Source organism: Brugia malayi, assembly GCF_000002995.4.
Source record: "Brugia malayi strain FR3 genome assembly, contig: Bm_v4_ChrX_scaffold_001, whole genome shotgun sequence".
NCBI classification, from domain to species: Eukaryota; Metazoa; Nematoda; class Chromadorea; order Rhabditida; family Onchocercidae; genus Brugia; species Brugia malayi.
Genome location: NW_025062479.1, coordinates 14,940,638 through 14,959,645, shown reverse-complemented (window position 1 = coordinate 14,959,645; position 19,008 = coordinate 14,940,638). Strand labels below are relative to the sequence as shown.

Below are 19,008 nucleotides of genomic sequence, written 5' to 3'. Positions count from 1 at the left end.
TGTTGGGAAATGTTTGTAACAAATTTCAAATGATTTCATCTAAAATTATAATAATTTTCAATTATATTAATTTTTGCAATTAAATAAAAAATCAAAAGAAAAAAATTAATTAATAGAATGTGAGAAAAACGAATGCAATAAACATACTTAATGTCAATGGTAGTTAATGCAATAATTAATAAATTAACAATTAATGTTATACGCTGCTTCTTTGTGTAAAATATTTTCGCATTTAAGGAATGTTTTGACAAACGCAACGCACTCATTTTTCTTTTTTTCTTTTCCTTTTGATCAAATGATTGGAAAAAACTGATTGATTAAATGATTGTTTGTAAAAATCTTTCAGAAAAGAAAAAAAAAGGAAAGAAAACAACGATTCAATTGGTTTGTGTTGATGAATGTCTTGATAAAATGCTTCTTTCTTACTATTAAACGTTTCATTTTTCTTTTTTTTTTTTAATATTTTGAAGGCAAAATAATCAAATCATTCAATTATTTTACCCAGCGTTGTTACAGTCGATATTCGAGAAATGATAATGTTTTGGTGGACATATGCAGTGGTTTGTTTTATTGCTATAATTTTGCAGTAATAATCAGATAACTTGAATTAAATGGAGCAGTGGTTATCAGATAATTAAATTAGTCATCAAACTTATTATTTTTTATTTATTATTATTATTGTTGTTGTTACTACTATTGCTATTACTAGTTAAACTAATTTTTATTGTTATTTATTGTTATAAAAAATAAGAACTAGAGCGAAAAAATTTTAGTGTACTATTCTTGGCGGAGAACTATCTTTGGTAATTAAAAATATTGGTTAACATTTGAATGAGTTACAATTATCGGAAAAGTAATAATGAATTTTGATACGTGTAAAATATAAATAGGTTAACAAAGATTAGGTGCAGATCAGTATGGTAAGAGCTGTTCGTGCTTTCCAATATATTTCTCAGATGATGCTTCTTTTTTAAGGTCAATCTAGTTATTTAATGTTAATTAGTAGGTTTAGTTAAAATAATTAGTTTTGCATCTGATAACATTAAAGCATAGTTTTTCAATCTGAAAAACCATTTCGCATGATTTTATTTCTTTGCATCATAATAAATTTGAATTGGATAAGCAAATTTACTACCTTAGTTTAATTTTATTGTCTTTTCCGAATAATCAAAAGTCAAAAAAAAAGGAGAAGAATTTCATTCCTAATTCTAACTGAAATAGTAACCTAACACTTTTCACACTGCAATTAACATGAAATTTGTTAAAAGATTTCTTTAAACTAATATCAGCAAGTAGTAATACTTATCTATTTTAAAGAAAAAAACACTCAATGTGATTAAATTTGTATGAAATACTATTTAAACATGCATAATTAATTTCAATTTTTCTATCTTTTCCTTTTCTTTTTCACAGCTTTCATTTTTATCCTTTTCCCCTAATTATGATCATTATACAAAACTGAAATCATTTTCTTATTAATTAAAATTAATTAAAAATTTGTAGAAATCTTAAAAATTTATAGCTTCTCACATCATGCATTTTGGTATTCAGTGATAAAAATTATAATAACAACCAATTTATCCAAGTAATCTTATTAGATGATTTATTAATCAACGGGAGACATCGCAGAATTGAGGATATAGCGATAAGAGAATACGATGGAAGGTATATCGCTTTATTGTTTTCTTTAAATACAACCAATCAATATTGTTTATAGTCATTAAAACTAATTTTGTTTTTTTTTTTTTTGTTTTGAACTTCAAACTATTCAAGTTTTATGCTGTTGCATTAAATGGCATCTGATTGATGCTAGTTGAAATTAATTATGAAATTTGAAATGTTAATTTACAACAACATTTTTTTTAACTTTTATTTTCAAAGGACAATTGAAATCTTACCACAATAGTATAATTAAAAGACTAACTAATGCAGCTTCTATTTACAGCTTATTTATTCAAAGAGTTCTAAAACTTACCGATATAGGACCATTTGCAGTTGCAAGTATGGTATTGGAAATATCACCAGGTAGGAAATTATAGTTCATTGATTTATACCTAAGTTAATTCATAACCACTAAAATTAATTTTCGTCCGTTTTTTAAAGTTTTATAGGATCTAAATGAGATAAATGAGATCTAACTTTTTTCATCTTTTTTTGTTTACACCTTACATTCATTCCCGCTTTTCGCATCTATCGGTAATATAAAATGATTATATTACATTTAGCAAATGATAATCACTTTTTAATCACTGAATAATTTTCTTTTTTTTTTTTTTTTTCACTTTTATTTCAGAAAAACAAAATGCAACAAAAGTGGACACCACACTATTACCACTGAATCATTCAAAAATTTTAATTCCATATATTCAAGCAATGGTTGTCGCACCATTTGCGCTTGAAGCGATAGAATTGGAGAAAAATGGCAAAATATGGAATATCTTGGAAATTGGTCTTGGTACCGGAATTTTGAACAGCTTCCTGCATAATATCTTTAGCTCTGTTCGTTTGTCTGTTTTTTCCTCAACAAATAAGAATTTAATTTTTTAAGATTTAAAATCTGTGATGTTTATTATTCAAACACCATTCTAATAAGTATTTCATCTGAATTTTTTGTTCTGATAACTTAAAGTTTACGGAATTTTTGCGACTTTGCAAGACAGTTTTTAGTGGCGTCTTTTTAACCAATAATAGCAACGAAGATTTTTGAAAGTATGAACTGTAAGTATATCATTGCAAAATACTAAATGAAACGTTAAGTATTTCAAGATTTATCTGCTTTTACTCTTAAAATTTTCAAGTTGATCTTCAAAATTGCACTTGAATGAATTAATTATATCATTAAACAAAAAACAAAAACGATTTTGTCCGTTCCCATCAGTCATTCCATTGCTAAAAAATACAATATCCTTCAAAATTTAATTAAAATTTTTGAAAACAAGAAAATTTCAGATGAATATAACAGCAATAGAATTGGAGCGAGGAATGTATGAAATAGCCAAGAAATATTTTGGTTTAATCGAAGATAATTACCAAAGAGTTATCATTGAAGATGGAATACAATATTTGCAGCGAATTTCAAGTTCACATGATTTTATAACATTTAACATTTAATAATTAATTTATATATATATATATATAAAGACAATAGTAAAAATATTAGAAAGGTTTAATTATTCGCTGAAAAAGATTATATTTATCCTTAGACTTTAATTATTATTTATCATTTCTAATTTTGAATATATGTTAATATTTTAATAGTTCTACATCAAAATGAAAACAAATAAAATTTGAAGGTGAACCTAAATACGATGTAATTTTTATTGATGCTTGCTATGACAGAATTATTGCTGATGTAATATGTCCAGTTGAAACATTCATGCTAAAACAAAATTTAAAAATTGTCAAGAAAGCATTAACCAAAAACGGTTCGTTTTTCATTTTTGCTTGATTTTTATAATTTTTGCATTTATAAATTATCAATTTATAACAATTTTGTAATATTTCAATGTTTAAAAAAACCAAAAAATTTCGAGTAAACCATCAATTTGCCTGTTACTCTCACAATATATTGAAATTGAAATTATCAACGTATTTGCATATTTTGAAAATGTTATATTGTTGCGCAATTTAAAATACGTCCAATCATTTTTAATGAATTCGATGTTCCCCACGTCACTATTGCTTGCCAATAAAAAATTCATATGAAGTCAAAAATTCAAAACTTAAACTCTTTGTGCTTATACAAAGGGGTTGTTGAATTTTTGAATAATTAATAAAATGGACACAGTCAATTTTCCAGGTATCGTTGTTCTATCAATTTTGACATTTGACGAAAAAGAACTCAGAAAGGTGTAACTTCAAATTCAATTACGCGTTAACATTATATTATTTATTGTTGCCAATGTTTTATTATTTATTAATATATATTGTTTCATTATTACCATTATTATTATTACTATTATTACCATCACTACCATTATTACTATTATCATCAATTATTATTTTTATGTCATGCATTTTTTATTGATTAAATCAATTGTTTCAGGTGGAAAGGAGGTACAGAAATGCATTTGGCAGCTGTCGCCTGATTACTGACAGTTTAAATCTTGTCAATCATGTGGGTCATCTTATAAATTATTTAATTAGAACTAATTTGGAATTGTCAATAAATTCTTTATATTAATGGAATATGATGTAAAAATTCTGCAATTAATATTTAACAGATATCTAGAGCAGTTTTGCAAAAAATGTAAAAATTTAATTAAATGAGATCAAATTTAAATTAAATTTTAGAAATTTTCAGGTTCTTGCATGTGGCGAATACCGAACAAGCAAGGTCGAATTTGTTAGAAAACTGGAAGAAATATACAAAAAATTTGGATTTGATTCACAACCGAATATTGAATGAATTAGATTTCACATCACAGTATGTCATGTGAAGTTTATAACTAGTACTGTTATGTTCATTATCCAAATGTTCAAATAACTTTGTTGTAAAAAATTTGAAATACTATTCCGTACAGAGTGGGTTAAAACGATGTTAAACCATTTAAGATATCCCAAACAATACGAAAATAATCAAAACGAAGAATGTCTAAAGTTGTAAGTTATGTTGTGAGCTAATATAACATTGAAGAACTCTGTGAATTAAACTTTGTCATCTTGCTAAATAAACATAAAATAGCATCAGGTTCGTATATGTACACATGCAATGAAATTTGAACATTTATTTGGATCGTTGTATAAATTCATCATACCGTAACCAGTATTGATCCCAATCATTATTGTAATCACGATTATGAACTGGGAAATTTACCAGAGGCTGTTTATGAATTTCATCCACCGGTACTTCGCGACGAACATATACATGGTCATCCTCTTTATCCCACCATGGGTACCACTTCTTATAGTTGAAATTTTGAAATGGTACAGCGAACTTAATGAAACCTATAAAGAATTCACATAAGATAGTTACCTTCACTAGAATTACTGCTCATTTACTTTGCAACCTAAATTTTTTGTCACATTTGAAATGAACGGTGACATTAGAAAAACAAAACATGATTTCGCAGCTTTTGTTATCATCCCAAAAAATATTTACCCATCAACTTTTTTCAAATTGAGATGCATAAATCACAAGTATTAAATTATTATTGTAGCTGCTTTATACATAATTCTTTCAACCTTGAGAAGTTCAATTTATAAAAATAAAACTATTTCAAAAATCAACAAAAAGAAGTGAAATGGTTCAGCAGTAAATTCTTAAAGTTTTCTCAGTCCAAATTTAACTTTTCTTCTTCTCGAAGTGCTGAATTTACTCCATGCCATTTAATGCAAAAAAAAAAAAATAATAATAATAATAAGCAATAAAGAAACACTGTGAAATATCAACAAACCATGCTCCTTTGCTTTTAACAATTGTGCCCGAAGCTGCGCATATTGATCAAAACATAGACCCAACTTTTTGAGAGGTAATATACGATCAGTCTGGTCAAAAAGAAATTGTAGAATTAAAGCAGGATTCTGAAATGTTTAATACTGTAAATAAAAAACAGGAATCTGTGATCAATTTTCTTTTTGCTCACTCTGCATCTCCTACTAGCCATAAATATCAAGCAAAAAACCACATTTCATTCTATAATGGAATTTCATTCTATAATGGAAAGCAAAAATAATTTCAGTATAAAGCTTAGCATATTGAATTATCATAAACCTTCTATAGTACAATTTTAGTAAGTCTAGTTAGTTAATTCAAATGAAGACTCAATTTTTGCTTTCATAAACAAAAGTCAATCTTTTTTTTTTTTAAAATCGTTTATTTAATTTATGCTGATTCAGGATGCCTTAATTAGAATTTATATTCAATCACAGAACAAATGAAAAAAAAAAGTTGATCAGAGAATAAATAGTAATTATGTTATATCTAACTCATCCTAATACATCGTAAACATAAATAATGACCAGAGAAGGAAAAAATACCCGATAATCAAAGAATAAATATTCATCTCGACAGATTGGGCATGCATGATTTACTTTGAACCTTCCTTCTTTGTCAATACAAAACATCCGAGGCTTTGGCATAAAAATAGCTTGTCCCTTGAAATTTCGTCTGTAGGAATGATAAACTGGCATTCCTTTATACGTATCTGCATATACTGGAAAACATAAAAAACTCTCCATTCTATGCTAAAAATAAACAGAAAAAATTTTCACTCCCATTAAATCGATATGTACTGATTTGAAACAAAACTGACGTTATATTTTTTACACACATCAAGAAAAAAGAAACACACCTTTACTATTCATATACGCTATTTGTTCCTCTAATGTATGTTTTGGCTTATAAAGACCTTTTTTCTTTTCTACAGTATTATAGGCATAACCAACAGCTTCTTCTACTCTTTCATTCTCTTCCGATGAACTTCCTTCTTCCACTTTTGAAGCACACCAGAACTGCGATGAATTATGATAATTACAACCAATCAGTCGATAATTCTTATTCAGTGATAGAAAGTTCGATCTCTGGAATAGCAAGTGAATATGCCTATGAAGCATAATGCCTGAAATTTGCTAAATCAAATTTACAATGTATGATGAGAAACATTGGAACTTCAATGAGATCGGACTGAAGTCGAAGTATTGTAATATCAACAACGTTCATAACACTCATGAAAATATGGTTGAATGTTAAACAATATTCTTTAATTTAAACTGAATAAATTTATCGAATTTCATCTCGCTACAACAGAAAACCATTGGTGTTTTACTCGCTGTAAATAAGCATATTTAAATTACATTAAATAATTTATTCGTGTATGAAAAGATTGAAGTAAGCACCAAAGGGCAAAACTGAGTTCCGTCTGTTTTATTCATTTAACATTCATTACGTATAGCAAAGTTGACCCCAACACCAGTGGAAATCATAACTGATATCTCCTTATAGATATTTAAATCTATCGTTCCAAAAAAAAAAAAAAGACTGGACCAGTAGATATTCACTGTTTGATGTAAAAAAAAAAAAAAAAAAAAAAAGGTATACATGAGAAGCAAATACGAAAACAATTTATCACATTAATTAATAAAACGAAAATTACTTGATTTTATCAGCACAAACAAATTAATTTCATTGAAAGGATTCGAAATTGAATTACAGGAAATTTCTTTCAATAAAATTGATTTGAAGTTTGAAGAGAATCAATTTAAACTTTAAAAGATCTGACTTGAGTCCAACTAACTTAATCTTAATACGAAATTAGATCACGTAACATACAAGAAAAATCAATGGATACAAAAACAACGATAAACAAATATATAGAATAAATCAGAACACACTAAGCATATATTGCAAATTAAGGTTGGTAAAAGGGAAAGAAACTGAAACATTAGTAATAGCAATGGACGAAATGACCAAATCGTTTATATGAATAATTTCATTACGTCATTATGTCATATTAGCACGTATGAAGTGGTTTTCGATTTAATTGCATATTAAACAATTTTAAGCTAGCTTAGGAGAAATAATACTAATTGACTTAACAAAGTTTTTTTTTTTTTTTATACGACAAAATTATGCGAAATTATTCAATATTCTACTAGGGGCTAAATTTGTGTTACTGATTTATGGACATTCAACTTCTATACAAAAATGATAAAAAGTTATTATAACGTCACTACTATCTTGGAATATCCATTTTTTCAGCAAGTTCAATCAGAATCTCATCCGTTCGTTTACGCCAATTTTCCACATCCTTTGACACTTCTTGCCACAATTCACCATGACGCGGCTCAGCTTGCAAGCACTTTTTCTTCACCAAATCTTGTTCTTCCTTTAAAGGTTTTGAACATGAGATGTATCCCAGTTGTTTCAGAAACTCTCAACAACTAAATTATAGACTTACCTGTGAACCATGCAACAGTTCGAATTTGTAAAAGAACGCCCAAGCATCCCCAAAATCAGGATCAATTTTGACAGTTCGCTGGAACCATTCACGCGCTTTTCTGATCTTCCGTTCTGTCCAAAACAGTTTCGCTACAGCTAATAAAACATCGGCGCTATGTTCACATTTCTTCAGAGCATCAACTGATTTTGTACGTCGACCGTGGCGTTCTTCCATGAAAATTGCTTCTGCCCACAGACGTCCTAATTTTGGAAATTTAGTTAATCGTATGATTTTAAAATTCTAGAAGTCCTTTATTCTTTATCATTTACTAAAAAGCATCAATTAAGAACGTAAAAATTCAAAAAAGTTTTATTTACAAAAGCTTTACTTGCTTATTTGGAAAACAACAAGAGACAGTAAGACCTGAAAAAATTTAGGCAGAAAGTGCTCAACATGTAACTAATACCTATTTTAAGAAAAGAATTAAATTAGTAAATAAAAACCGAAGATTTAATGGAAACCCGACAAAAGGCCTAAGACTACCTGAATGTTCACATTCTTGCAAAGCTCGAGCTAATCTTTCTTGCGCAAGTTCCTTCAAACCAGCTCGTGCCTCAATTCGTATGGCTTCCAACCTAAATTTTTGTGGAAAAGAAAAATTCATGCTTTCTTAACCCGCTTTTTTGAATACCCTTATGTCTTAAACACAAATAACTCTAATCTTATTATGGAAGGTTCTTTTAATACGCCAAGCATAAAAAGTGGATGCAGATAAGGTTTTCTTGTTTCTATTGTTGCATAGAAAATTGAAAAAAAAATAGAATATACCAGAGTTCTGAATTTTTCGGATTACGCAAACGAGCTTTTTCCAGATCAGATCTAGCTTTTATTGTCTGATTTTGTGATTCCTCCAAACGGCTCAACCAGATCCAAAGTGGAATAAAGGTAGGACAATGCTTAACCTGAAAAAAGTCCCAAAAGGAATATTTTGAAGTAGAAACTAGTGGAAAAAGTTACAGATCACAAAGCTGAAATTTTAAGCTAGTGAAAATAAAATACTAAAAAACCTACACCATCAGAGAAATACCGACGCGCTTCACTATAATTTTTTTCTTGCTGAAGTATTTGACCCATCATGAGATACAACTTCGGTGTTTCTGGAAATTGTTCCAATGCTTCCATCAAAAGCTTCTTAGCAGCAATTAAATCTTTCAAGCACCATTCTAATCTGAAAATACAACGAGTAAAATCGATCAATAAAACTGATTTAAATTAGCAGATTTTCGCAGCTACAATTTTTCATGTTTTCATAACAAAATGTACACACATCTAAAAAGACAATAAATATTTTAGCTAAAATATAATGGTGTTAAACATGAAATTAAAAGTAGTTTAAATTATAGCACCTAACAGATTTGAGATAAATGCGTGGAGAAGGAGCAATTTCTCGAGCTTTTTCTAACAGTTTACGAGCTCTTTGGAATTCATTGTTTTCTGATTCTAACTTTACAGCAGCCATCCAAATTTCTTCCGAATTTGGATTATTCTGAAATCACATATCAATTTTTACCTGACTTCAGATTAACTAAAAAATTCTTTAAAATCTCTATCGATATAGCGAAAAACGGATGTAATGGAAAAAATTAGTAACTATCATAAATCTTATTAATATTATTATGAGTCAAAATATAACCTGAAAAGCTCTTGCAAGAATTTCACGAGAAGCTTTTACATCACCTGCCAGCCATTTACTTTTCGCATACATTAACCATAAAGTTTCTGCTTTTGGACACTTTTCTACCGCTTTTTGTAACAACTGATCGTAACTCTCCCTAAAAATTGCGTAGTTTTCTTATGAACTATTCCAAAAGCTTTAAAATATAAATGCTACTACCGGCGATAGCTTTTTCCCTTTTAATAAAGAGTCTATCCCTCTCAATGTGTGATACTTGTCTGTTAACCTGACCAGTCAATGCAACCTTTAAACAAACTTACGTGGTGCCATGATTGCGTTCGAAGTGTGCTGCAGCAAACCAGATACCTTTCTTGGTTGGAAAAACAAGCAAAGCATGAGCATATACGGCACGAGCACATTCATATGCTTCTTGAGCAACAAACTGAAAATTAAAAATTTCCGAAATTTATGCTAGATTTATGAAATTTTAATGACAAATGAAAAGATATCAAATATTCACACAATTTTTGTTGATACATACAATCGCAAAAATATCTAAGATTACCGATTCCGCATCCTCCATCCATGTATGTTTTCGGTCTTCTTCTTCAACACCAATTCCAAGAACATGCGAAATGATAGCTTGTGAAGTGAGTCTACAGTTAGCCTAAAAATGCCTCCATTATCCATTTACGTCTCTTTTGCCAATTCTTTTCTAACGCAAAAACAAGGATTTTCAGAACACTGAAATGCATAACATAGTGGAAAATACCTTTTCAGCATCAACGGCATCTTTCAACCAATGTTCACGATTAATTTCAACCATATTCGCTTTCAGAGAAGTAATAGCCCTTTCGATAATCCTATCAACCATATCACTTTGTCCCCGAGTTTCCTCCAATCTTGCAGCGCTAATCCAAATTTGTCGTTCAGTAGGGATATGCTCACGCGCTCTGTTTAGAACACGACGCGCATTTTCGTACGTTTCTAGACGTGCCAATGCTAACCACAGCTCTGTTGAAGTACTGAAATTTCCCTATCAAAGGGAGCACTTTAATATTTTCTAAAGAGTTCAAAATTCAAAGCATTCTAAAAAAAATTCAGATAAATTTCGTCTCACACCTGCAGCATTCCACGGCTCTCGTGAGTAAAATTCTAGCATCTTCCGGCTCCTCCAATTCCACTGCCGCTTTCCATAAACGCACCGAAGTTGGAATTTGTTCTAGTGCCTTACGGAACACTTTCTTTTTTGCTTTTAAGTCTTCCTCAAGTTCAGCTGCTTTCATCCATATGCGTACCGAATTTGGTAATGAACGTACGGCAGCAGCCACTGCAAGAAGAATCTTGATATTTCAAGAATGAATCTAGAGAGTTTAAATCGGTTAAATAAAGCTATTCTTTATTACCAATAGCTTTTGCTGTATCCGGAGGATGCAAACGAACTGATTCTAGCCACAAATCTTCGCTCTTTGGATTTCGATCGCAACCTTCTATGATTAAATTACGGGCTACCTGCAACTTTCCAACCACTTCTTCCAAGCGCGCCGAAGCGATCCAGGCTAAACAACACTGATTTGAAATTTTCAAGATAAAAAGTATATGGATAAAACAAAATTTGTACGAGGTTAAATGAGCAGTTAAAAATTCGATTAAGTCCTAATTGTACCTGCGATTAGCTGTAGAAAAAGTCAAGGGAAAGAATGTTATTACAGTGCGGTATTATTTGGATTAGATAATTAAAATATATTTCATAGAATGTTAAGAGAGCAAAATAAGGACAAAGAAGACAGTTTCACCTGGTGGATGACGTGGATTGGTTTCTCTAACTGATTTTAAAAGCAAACGAGCTTTCTTGATGTCATTAATATCACCACCGTATTGCGGTATCATTGATTGTAAATCTGTTAGATAACCTTTTGGATCAACGACTGTTTGTCCCGTAACGGAATCCGACACCTGAATGAACAGCATGTCATTTAAAAACAGAATAAAGCTAACGATCTCTAATAAAATATATTTCTTTTAAATAAAACGAAACAATGTCGTTTCCATGTTCAAATGTTATTCAGCAGAAAAACAGGAGTAAAATTAAAGTTCTGGTATTCAACCAATAAAGCACAACAAATGAATGGAATCTTAAAACAATACTCTCACTGCATGATATTAGGTGAATCTAGCAACTTGCGTAAATCGACGGTACCTGATTTAATTTGATGTCCATAATTGCGTTCCTAGCCTGGCCAATTTTTCGTAAATCAAGATCCGCAGATGATGAAGAGCCGGATTGTATTCCGGTTTTCCATCCTGGTGTTAACAAACCACTTTTTATGCCGCTTAGTGTAGACATAAAACCACTACCATAGGTAGAAGTCATTCCATTAAACGTTGAAGTAATCCCGGAACCCATTGGTGTTAAGAGACCTGACTGAATACGACTGTCCATCTGGCTATTCATCTGGCCATATGACATAGCAGATGCGATTATTGAATCTGGCACTGGAGTAATTCTAAAAACCATAATTCGTTAAATAATTCTCTATTTTCCTTTGCAAAACCTCTACTGATGTGCTAAAAGAAGTATTAAAAAATAAGAATTAGGGTTGATATAAAGAATTCTACATAAAAATTAGAAAAAGATACTTGTCTGCTCGTGGATTACGTTTCGCTTTATTCCGAATATCACCAACTTCTGGAATTGCCGACCATTCTGCTTCCGTTACGTTGGACAATTGACGCTTCAGATCAGAAAACTCTTGCTGAATTTTTGGCCGTTCTTTACGATATTTTTCAATAGCTTCTTTGTATTTCTTCTCTCTAAATCAAATTGCAATTAATCATAAAGGTTGAATGTCAATCAATCCATCAAATCAATGACAGCTGGAAAAGTGCAACTTAACAGCCACCAGTTAATCGGCTAGCTTACCTATATTCTTTCCGACGTTCATCAATCCGAGAATCAACAGCACTGTAAATTTCGTCTGCTTCTTCGTCATCTTTATCATAAGGATCTTTCGAGAATAAGCTCCCACCGTAACCTTCAAACTAAAATTCAATAAATAGCATGGATAAAGAATGCCAATTGTCAACGAAGACAAAAATTTCACAGAAAGTTATTCAATACAATAACAAGAACACTATCCAACCAAATGGATATTTCATCTAAAAAATAAAATTAATGGTTTTCTAATTCGCCAAAAAAGACTAGGTAGTGCTAGCTAGACCTCATCGTAGTTGGAATCATTTAAATCTTCGTTATCATCCTTCTTGTCATCATCATCCTCGCGGGCCTTTTTTGTCGGACCAGCTGGTGGTAACTCTGGTAAGTCGGTACTGTCCCGAGCCGGTCCGATATCGGAACGTGTGGTAAAACCAGTTGCACCACGACCAACACCAGCAACGTAGCCCGCTGGTGCTGGCATGCCCAAAAAGTGTTTTTTCCGTTTGTTCACGAGGGAACCCGGGATGGTTACTGTTGTCATGTTCGCCTATAAATATTTGAAAACATAGTTTTTAAAGGAAAGAAAAAAAGATGCAACGAATCCTTTAAACAAGAATTACTAGCATTCTCAAAACATCATTTACAAAAGTTTTTATTAATCTTAAACGTTTCCATACCCCGAAATATTTCAGATACCAACGACTACTAAAACCCAACAGTTTATTAATTTTACAACTAAAGAATCTGGAAATTTTAATACTCCTGGTATGCTATCTTTATAGAAAAAAATACTCAAATAACAAAATAAGAATATTACAAACCGTTCATAAAAATACCGTTTCTAAATCAAATGATATTAAATTAGCATTGAACTGAGGAGAAAAAAAGAAATTAAGCAGCCAACTCACTAACCCCAACTTTAGCTTCTAACCTTCTACTTCAAACGCCATCAAAGCTTTCGGGATAATTTGCAACTACTGGTCCCAGTTTGCCAAAATTCAATAACAGTAGATCACGATAACTGGAGCGTTGCGAAAACAATTGATAGTAAGTACCCTTCCATCCATTTGTATTCTTACGTATATGTGGTAGTGTTCAGTCTTTAAGGGATGACAGATTAAAATTAAAGTTGTTATTTAGCTCCTACTTAAATTTTAACACATTAGTTTGTCATGCTAATAAGATTATAATTACTATTAGCATTGCTTATTTTCGTGTAACAACTTGGTATCATCCAATTTAACTAATCAAAAGAATAACTTGTTGTCAAGTAAATCTTGATTTAAACCAAACAATACCTAAGATTAAGCAAGTGTAGCGGCTGAATCAGTTAGTTAATTGACTAAAGTCAAAAAAATGTATAATTTGAATTATTCAATCAATGGTTGCTTAGATCAGGCAAAAATTTGAATTAATCAGTGATTGCTTAGCACGAAATATTTAGATAACTAAAATCAGTGAGCAGTTGTCTAAAATTCATTTTCAACAAATTTATATGTAGTCCTAAATCTATGGATGCAAAGAAAAAAAGTAATAATAAAGAATATAATTACATATATTCAAATTAAACGATTTCAAAATTGCAAAAAAAAAAAAAAAAACATTGCATTAATAACATTTACAGTATTTGTGTATTTTCTGCATGTGATCATAACTACTTTATACTGATAAATGATTAGACAAAAATTCTGATTTTTGTTTCACTGTTTTCATCATTGATAAAGTTGATTAATCAATATCTTGATCATAATTGGCTTCACTATTGATAATAGGTGCTGTGATATCATGCATTTTATGCATGATAGCGTCATATGTGTTGCAAAATTGTTGAAATGGATGATTTTCAATTTCATCACAAAGTGCAGCTTTTTGTGGCCAACCTTCTCGTAGTGTTTCCATACTTCGTGCGCAATAATTTTTCCGCATATTCCTATCATCGAATTTATTTACCGCCCTAATTAACATTGTTATCTCTTCCCTATATTACCTATTTTGAGTCAAGAAAAAAAAAAAAAGAATGTGAGAATTATTTAAAATAACATTTCAAACAGCTATTCTAAAAATTATTTTAAATAACTAGCAAAAAAAGTTCTTTAAATAATTTCAACTATGACTGTTTTAATGACGATTTTCTTCCTTTCGTTTTCTTTTGAATTTAATATAAATATTTGTTCGATATTATTTTGAAAAATTAATTGGAGAGTTAAATTGAACAGTTAAAAATTAATAAGATGAAATTTGAATTTTATATCAACTTTTTTTTCTGATTGAAATGAATGTAGTTGTTTTTTTTTTTTTTTTTTTTTTTTTATACTAGGAAGATATTTGCATTAAGTTGAAGTAATGATTGATAGTTATCTTATCAGAAGTAATTAATGAAAAGTGAACTTCACAAATTACAATATTATGTAATAGGTGTTAGAAGGAAAAAAGAGAAGATAAATGATTGATTTAATTATACTTCTCCATTTTAATTGAATTATTTAATTAAAAAAAAAAAACACAAATAAGCTTACGAAGAAAATTTACTGCTAATCATGCAAATCGGGCAACGCATAATAAAATCTTTTGGACGAAGCATAAATCCTTTACCGAATTGATCTATATTTCTGATTGTTGGGGCCTGCAAGTTTATTACCATTCTTCCAGTATATTTTAGAATCTTGAAAAATCATTACAAAACTTTAGGTGATAAGAAATTAATCATACAAGTTTAATAGTTTATCACTAATTGTTACTCTTATACACTTTTTAAATTCTTATAATTCTGAAAGTGTAATGAGAATTGGAAAAAATTTTGATTGATAAAAGTGGAATGAAGTTATTGAGTAGCTGAATGCAATTAAAAGCTAATAACTCACCAGAACTGAAGTTTGTGGAGATATCCCATATTTGCCGATGGAATTATTGAAAATACCTGGACAGGGACGATATTCACTTACGAAATCACTTGTATTTACCGCTATTTTCAGTGCATTTTGCCATAGTCTATATGATTTTGGATATTTTAGATCACATGGGATCTAAAATTAATTAAATTTACTGTATATTTGAAGGGTATATAAAATTTGCTTTGAATATTTCAAATCATCTGGAATACTAAATTCAAGCCATAATAACTTTAATTTCTAAAAAAAAAAAAATTAAATTTGAAAATTTCATAGTATCCAAAATTTTATAACTGTTAGATCAAAAGTTTAATATCAAAAATTTCATATGAACAAGAAAAACAAAAAAAATAAGAAAATTAAACAATTAAAAAAGAATTTTGGTCTAGTATGAAAATTTAAGCTAAGCAATTTTTGTTTTATTTCGTAAAATAAGTTTAATTTTCGGGTTAACCAAGAGAAAATGAAATTAACAAAATAAGATAAATAAAAAGTACTGATTGATTCAAATTAAAAACAAATAAACCATGTCAAGCCGTGAGGCGCATTTGTGTGTACCAGTTCGTCGCCGATGAAATCTTATCATAAAAGACGATTCATCATTTCCCCATCCACATTCTGACTACAGAAAAAAAAGAATTATCCATTTTAATTCACCCCCCCCCCCCCCCCCCCCCCAAAAAAAAAAAAAAAAAAAAAAAAAAGAATAAAACGAAGATAATTTCCTCAAAAATTCTTTCATTTTGAAATTCCTTTTTCCAAAAATTTTTAGAGTCACTTCAATTCTTACTAAACAAAATTATTAACAAAACCCGATTAAATTTTTTGCACATGCAAAAAAATAACTTATGAGTTATTCCCAAACTTAGATGATTTTTCTACAAAAAGAATTTTTTTTTTTATGAACTTATATATAAGTGGGGAAAATATGTAAATATTTTGAAAAACTTTTATTGTTTCGCATGTTTCGTCAATGCTAACTCTATCGAAATTAAGCATAGTTTATTAGAATTTCTTACCTATATTAAGCTTATTATCCTTATTGGGAAATTTTGAGTATAAAATAAATAGTAAAATTAAAAAAACTGTTAGAAATTAAGAAATATAAATTGAGCAGTTTTTCTTACAATATCATATTCAGTAGGCGGATAATATTTGCATGAAAAGAAGTTCGAAAAATTTGTATACTGAACTAATATATCATTTTCATGAATTAACCGAAAATACTTTTCCTAAAATAAAAATTGGTGATAATGAAGTTTTTTAACTTTTTCTTTTTATTTCTTTATTGAAACTAAATTGGTTAATATTCAAAATAATATAATTAATAAATGCCATTAAAAAGAGGAAGGAAATAACGTTAATATGCAAAAAAAAAAAAAAAAAATTAACATATCATTTGATTTTATAAAATAATATTTAAAAAAAAGAAAAAAAGATTTTTTTAAAAACTTAAAAATAATTAAAATTTCTAAGAAAAGTGTTTTAAAAAATGTTAGAAATAACGAAATGAAAAAAAATGGAAATGCAATAAAACAAACATTAAGATTAGCAGTACTGTGAAATTGTGCGAAAATAACAGTAATAATTAAGATAAAGAAAATAATTTGCATAGATAGCATTATGACACACTGCTGTCGTCGAAGAATATATCGTAGTAATCGTTCTGTTTTACTACGACTATGCTAAAATTAAAATTTCATAGATTATTAAGAAAAAATTTTTTAAAATGAATTCCACTTCTATTGTCTTTTCATTTTGTTCTGCTTTCTTTTGGCATAGTTTATTCATTTATTAAGTTGACACTTTCAGTTTAAATTTGACAAGAAATTAAAAAATGTTTGACTATCGTTTTCGTTGCTGATAAATCATTTAATAATTAAAATTTTAATTTTAAATTCCTATTTGCTTATCCTATAGTAATTTCTTTTGTACTCTAATCAAAAATTTTATAACTATTATAACATACAAATTAAATCAGTTTGATTTGATAGCGCATGCATTTTAGTAAATGCAGTTTATGCATCTATCTAAATTCATGCATTCCAAATAACCATTATTTTATTTTCAAATAAATGTCGTCTTTCCTATCTTCCTTCTTCCTCTCTCTCTCTTTTCCTCCCACCCTGTTCTCCTACAGAAATCTAAAATTAAAGTTGAGCAACTTTCGATAAAAAATACTAGTAATTTTAGTAAAGTGTTTATCAATTCTTTATTTTTAACTTTTTATCCTATATGTTTATGAAACGTCAACCTTTACAAGCTATTCAGATAATAACTATTTTAAAAAAAATTAAAAAAATACAGAATATGTCATTTTTTAAGAAACAACCGCTTTGAAATTTGCTTAAATTCGCTTATTGCTAATTTCAAAATACATTAGAAATTAATAGGTAATCGCAAGATTTTTGCATTCGTTATTTATATCAATTATTAAAAGAACATGACCATAACCTTTCTTGACCTTTACTCACTCATCTAGGAATAATAAGTTGAAAATCTTTGTTAACATTTAAATTACACTGTTGTTTTTCAACAAATTATTCCATAACAGTTATACAGCGATAAAAAATACAAAAATTTATATTTTACAATGTAAAATGAAAACATGCACTTGTAACTTATTTATTTGGTTCATTTATCTAATAAATAATAAATAAATAAGCAAACAAAGAAAATTAAAAAAAAAAAAAAAAAAAAAAAAACAAGTAAAGAAATTAAACTGTGACAAACTAATAAAATTAAATAAATAAATAAATTGGAAAAATATTGTTTAAATTATTTTCACTATAATGAAAAAAAGTTGCTGCTAATGCAGTACCGCTATTTACACATCATTAGTATAGCCAGTATTGTAATTGGGCTATTGTGACTTATGGAGAAATTTTTAACTATCCAAATGTTTCAGCTGAAAAAAGAAATCGACATAAAAAAGCGGATTTATGAAAAAATTTCGCAGAATTTCAAATCTTGTGGAAGATTAATACTCAACTCAGGATGCAGTTTGAGTTTAACTGCTGAAACTTTTTTATTGCATGTGGGGTCTAATATTTTGAGTATAGTCAGAAATACATAGAAATAGTCAGAAACGTTTTCTCATACAAAATTCTTTATAAAAGAATTTTTTGATATAAGAACTGTCTGCATGAATTCTGCGTTTTTACTTCATTTTGTTCGCTCATTTATTTTTGTGTTAAATTGTTTAATCTTATCTGATAATACGCTTGATCTGATGATATGTGCAATTAATGGAGAAAGTAATACATGACGATTCGTGACAAACATTCATTCCAACCTTTCTTAATGAAGCTTGACTTAGCGTACGGTGAATGAATCTCCCTGGATGATACGACCTCAGACTTATGACAAACGTTCACTTCAAACGTATGATCACTACGTGAACAGCAGATTAACGTCATTTCATCACTGGTACACCCAAGAATCGAACCCCGAATGACTTACTAGCGACAAGCCTTATAACAATGCATCATTTGCACCGGCCTGTATAGGCCATTTCGATCGTCTCAGAATGTAAAGCTGAAAGAAAATTAAATGTGAAACGTGTGGACATCACGGAACACTCACGTAATGCTCGAATGCGACAAATTTATGTATGATGAGCTTTTT

The 19,008-nt window shown here is 29.2% G+C and overlaps 4 protein-coding genes and 1 non-coding gene across 7 annotated transcripts; 1 reads left to right on the top strand and 4 right to left on the bottom strand.

Moving 5' to 3' along the window:
- Positions 1–536: 536 nt before the first annotated feature.
- On the top strand, positions 537–4,408 carry Bm6362 (Uncharacterized protein; the record flags this gene model as incomplete). Its single annotated transcript, XM_043074924.1, has 9 exons — positions 537–560; positions 1,523–1,665; positions 1,946–2,025; positions 2,294–2,499; positions 2,950–3,079; positions 3,294–3,425; positions 3,800–3,849; positions 4,046–4,117; positions 4,304–4,408. The coding sequence occupies 9 exons, from the start codon at positions 537–539 to the stop codon at positions 4,406–4,408; spliced, it is 942 nt and encodes a 313-aa protein (XP_042930858.1).
- Positions 4,409–4,726: 318 nt separating this feature from the next.
- Bma-mrps-18B (LP10852p, putative) lies at positions 4,727–6,555 on the bottom strand (the record flags this gene model as incomplete). 2 transcript variants are annotated; one of them, XM_001891570.2, is made up of 4 exons in its annotated part: positions 4,727–4,947; positions 5,397–5,523; positions 5,980–6,155; positions 6,294–6,555. In XM_001891570.2, 4 exons carry the CDS (start codon positions 6,553–6,555, stop codon positions 4,727–4,729), a joined length of 786 nt encoding a protein of 261 aa, XP_001891605.1. The 2 variants fall into 2 exon arrangements, with proteins under 2 accessions (XP_001891605.1, XP_042930857.1); XM_043074923.1 differs by having other exon boundaries at positions 5,980–6,146.
- Positions 6,556–7,673: 1,118 nt separating this feature from the next.
- Positions 7,674–13,034, bottom strand: Bma-prp-6 (U5 snRNP-associated 102 kDa protein, putative; the record flags this gene model as incomplete). Of its 2 annotated transcripts, XM_001891569.1 has the most annotated exons (17): positions 7,674–7,826; positions 7,899–8,140; positions 8,424–8,515; positions 8,709–8,842; positions 8,952–9,108; positions 9,287–9,426; positions 9,574–9,712; positions 9,876–9,997; positions 10,121–10,222; positions 10,328–10,580; positions 10,678–10,885; positions 10,962–11,114; positions 11,352–11,511; positions 11,756–12,062; positions 12,196–12,369; positions 12,479–12,597; positions 12,777–13,034. In XM_001891569.1, the coding sequence occupies 17 exons, from the start codon at positions 13,032–13,034 to the stop codon at positions 7,674–7,676; spliced, it is 2,913 nt and encodes a 970-aa protein (XP_001891604.1). The 2 variants fall into 2 exon arrangements, with proteins under 2 accessions (XP_001891604.1, XP_042930856.1); XM_043074922.1 differs by lacking the exons at positions 12,196–12,369; positions 12,479–12,597; positions 12,777–13,034 and having other exon boundaries at positions 11,756–12,025.
- Positions 13,035–14,221: 1,187 nt separating this feature from the next.
- Bm8913 (Uncharacterized protein) lies at positions 14,222–15,967 on the bottom strand (the record flags this gene model as incomplete). The annotated part of the gene is made up of 4 exons (XM_043074921.1): positions 14,222–14,423; positions 15,010–15,116; positions 15,355–15,516; positions 15,908–15,967. The coding sequence occupies 4 exons, from the start codon at positions 15,965–15,967 to the stop codon at positions 14,222–14,224; spliced, it is 531 nt and encodes a 176-aa protein (XP_042930855.1).
- Positions 15,968–18,708: 2,741 nt separating this feature from the next.
- Bma-mir-5864 lies at positions 18,709–18,836 on the bottom strand. Its single transcript, XR_006228153.1, has one exon. It is a non-coding gene; the product is annotated as a pre-microRNA Bma-mir-5864 (primary transcript).
- Positions 18,837–19,008: the final 172 nt, after the last annotated feature.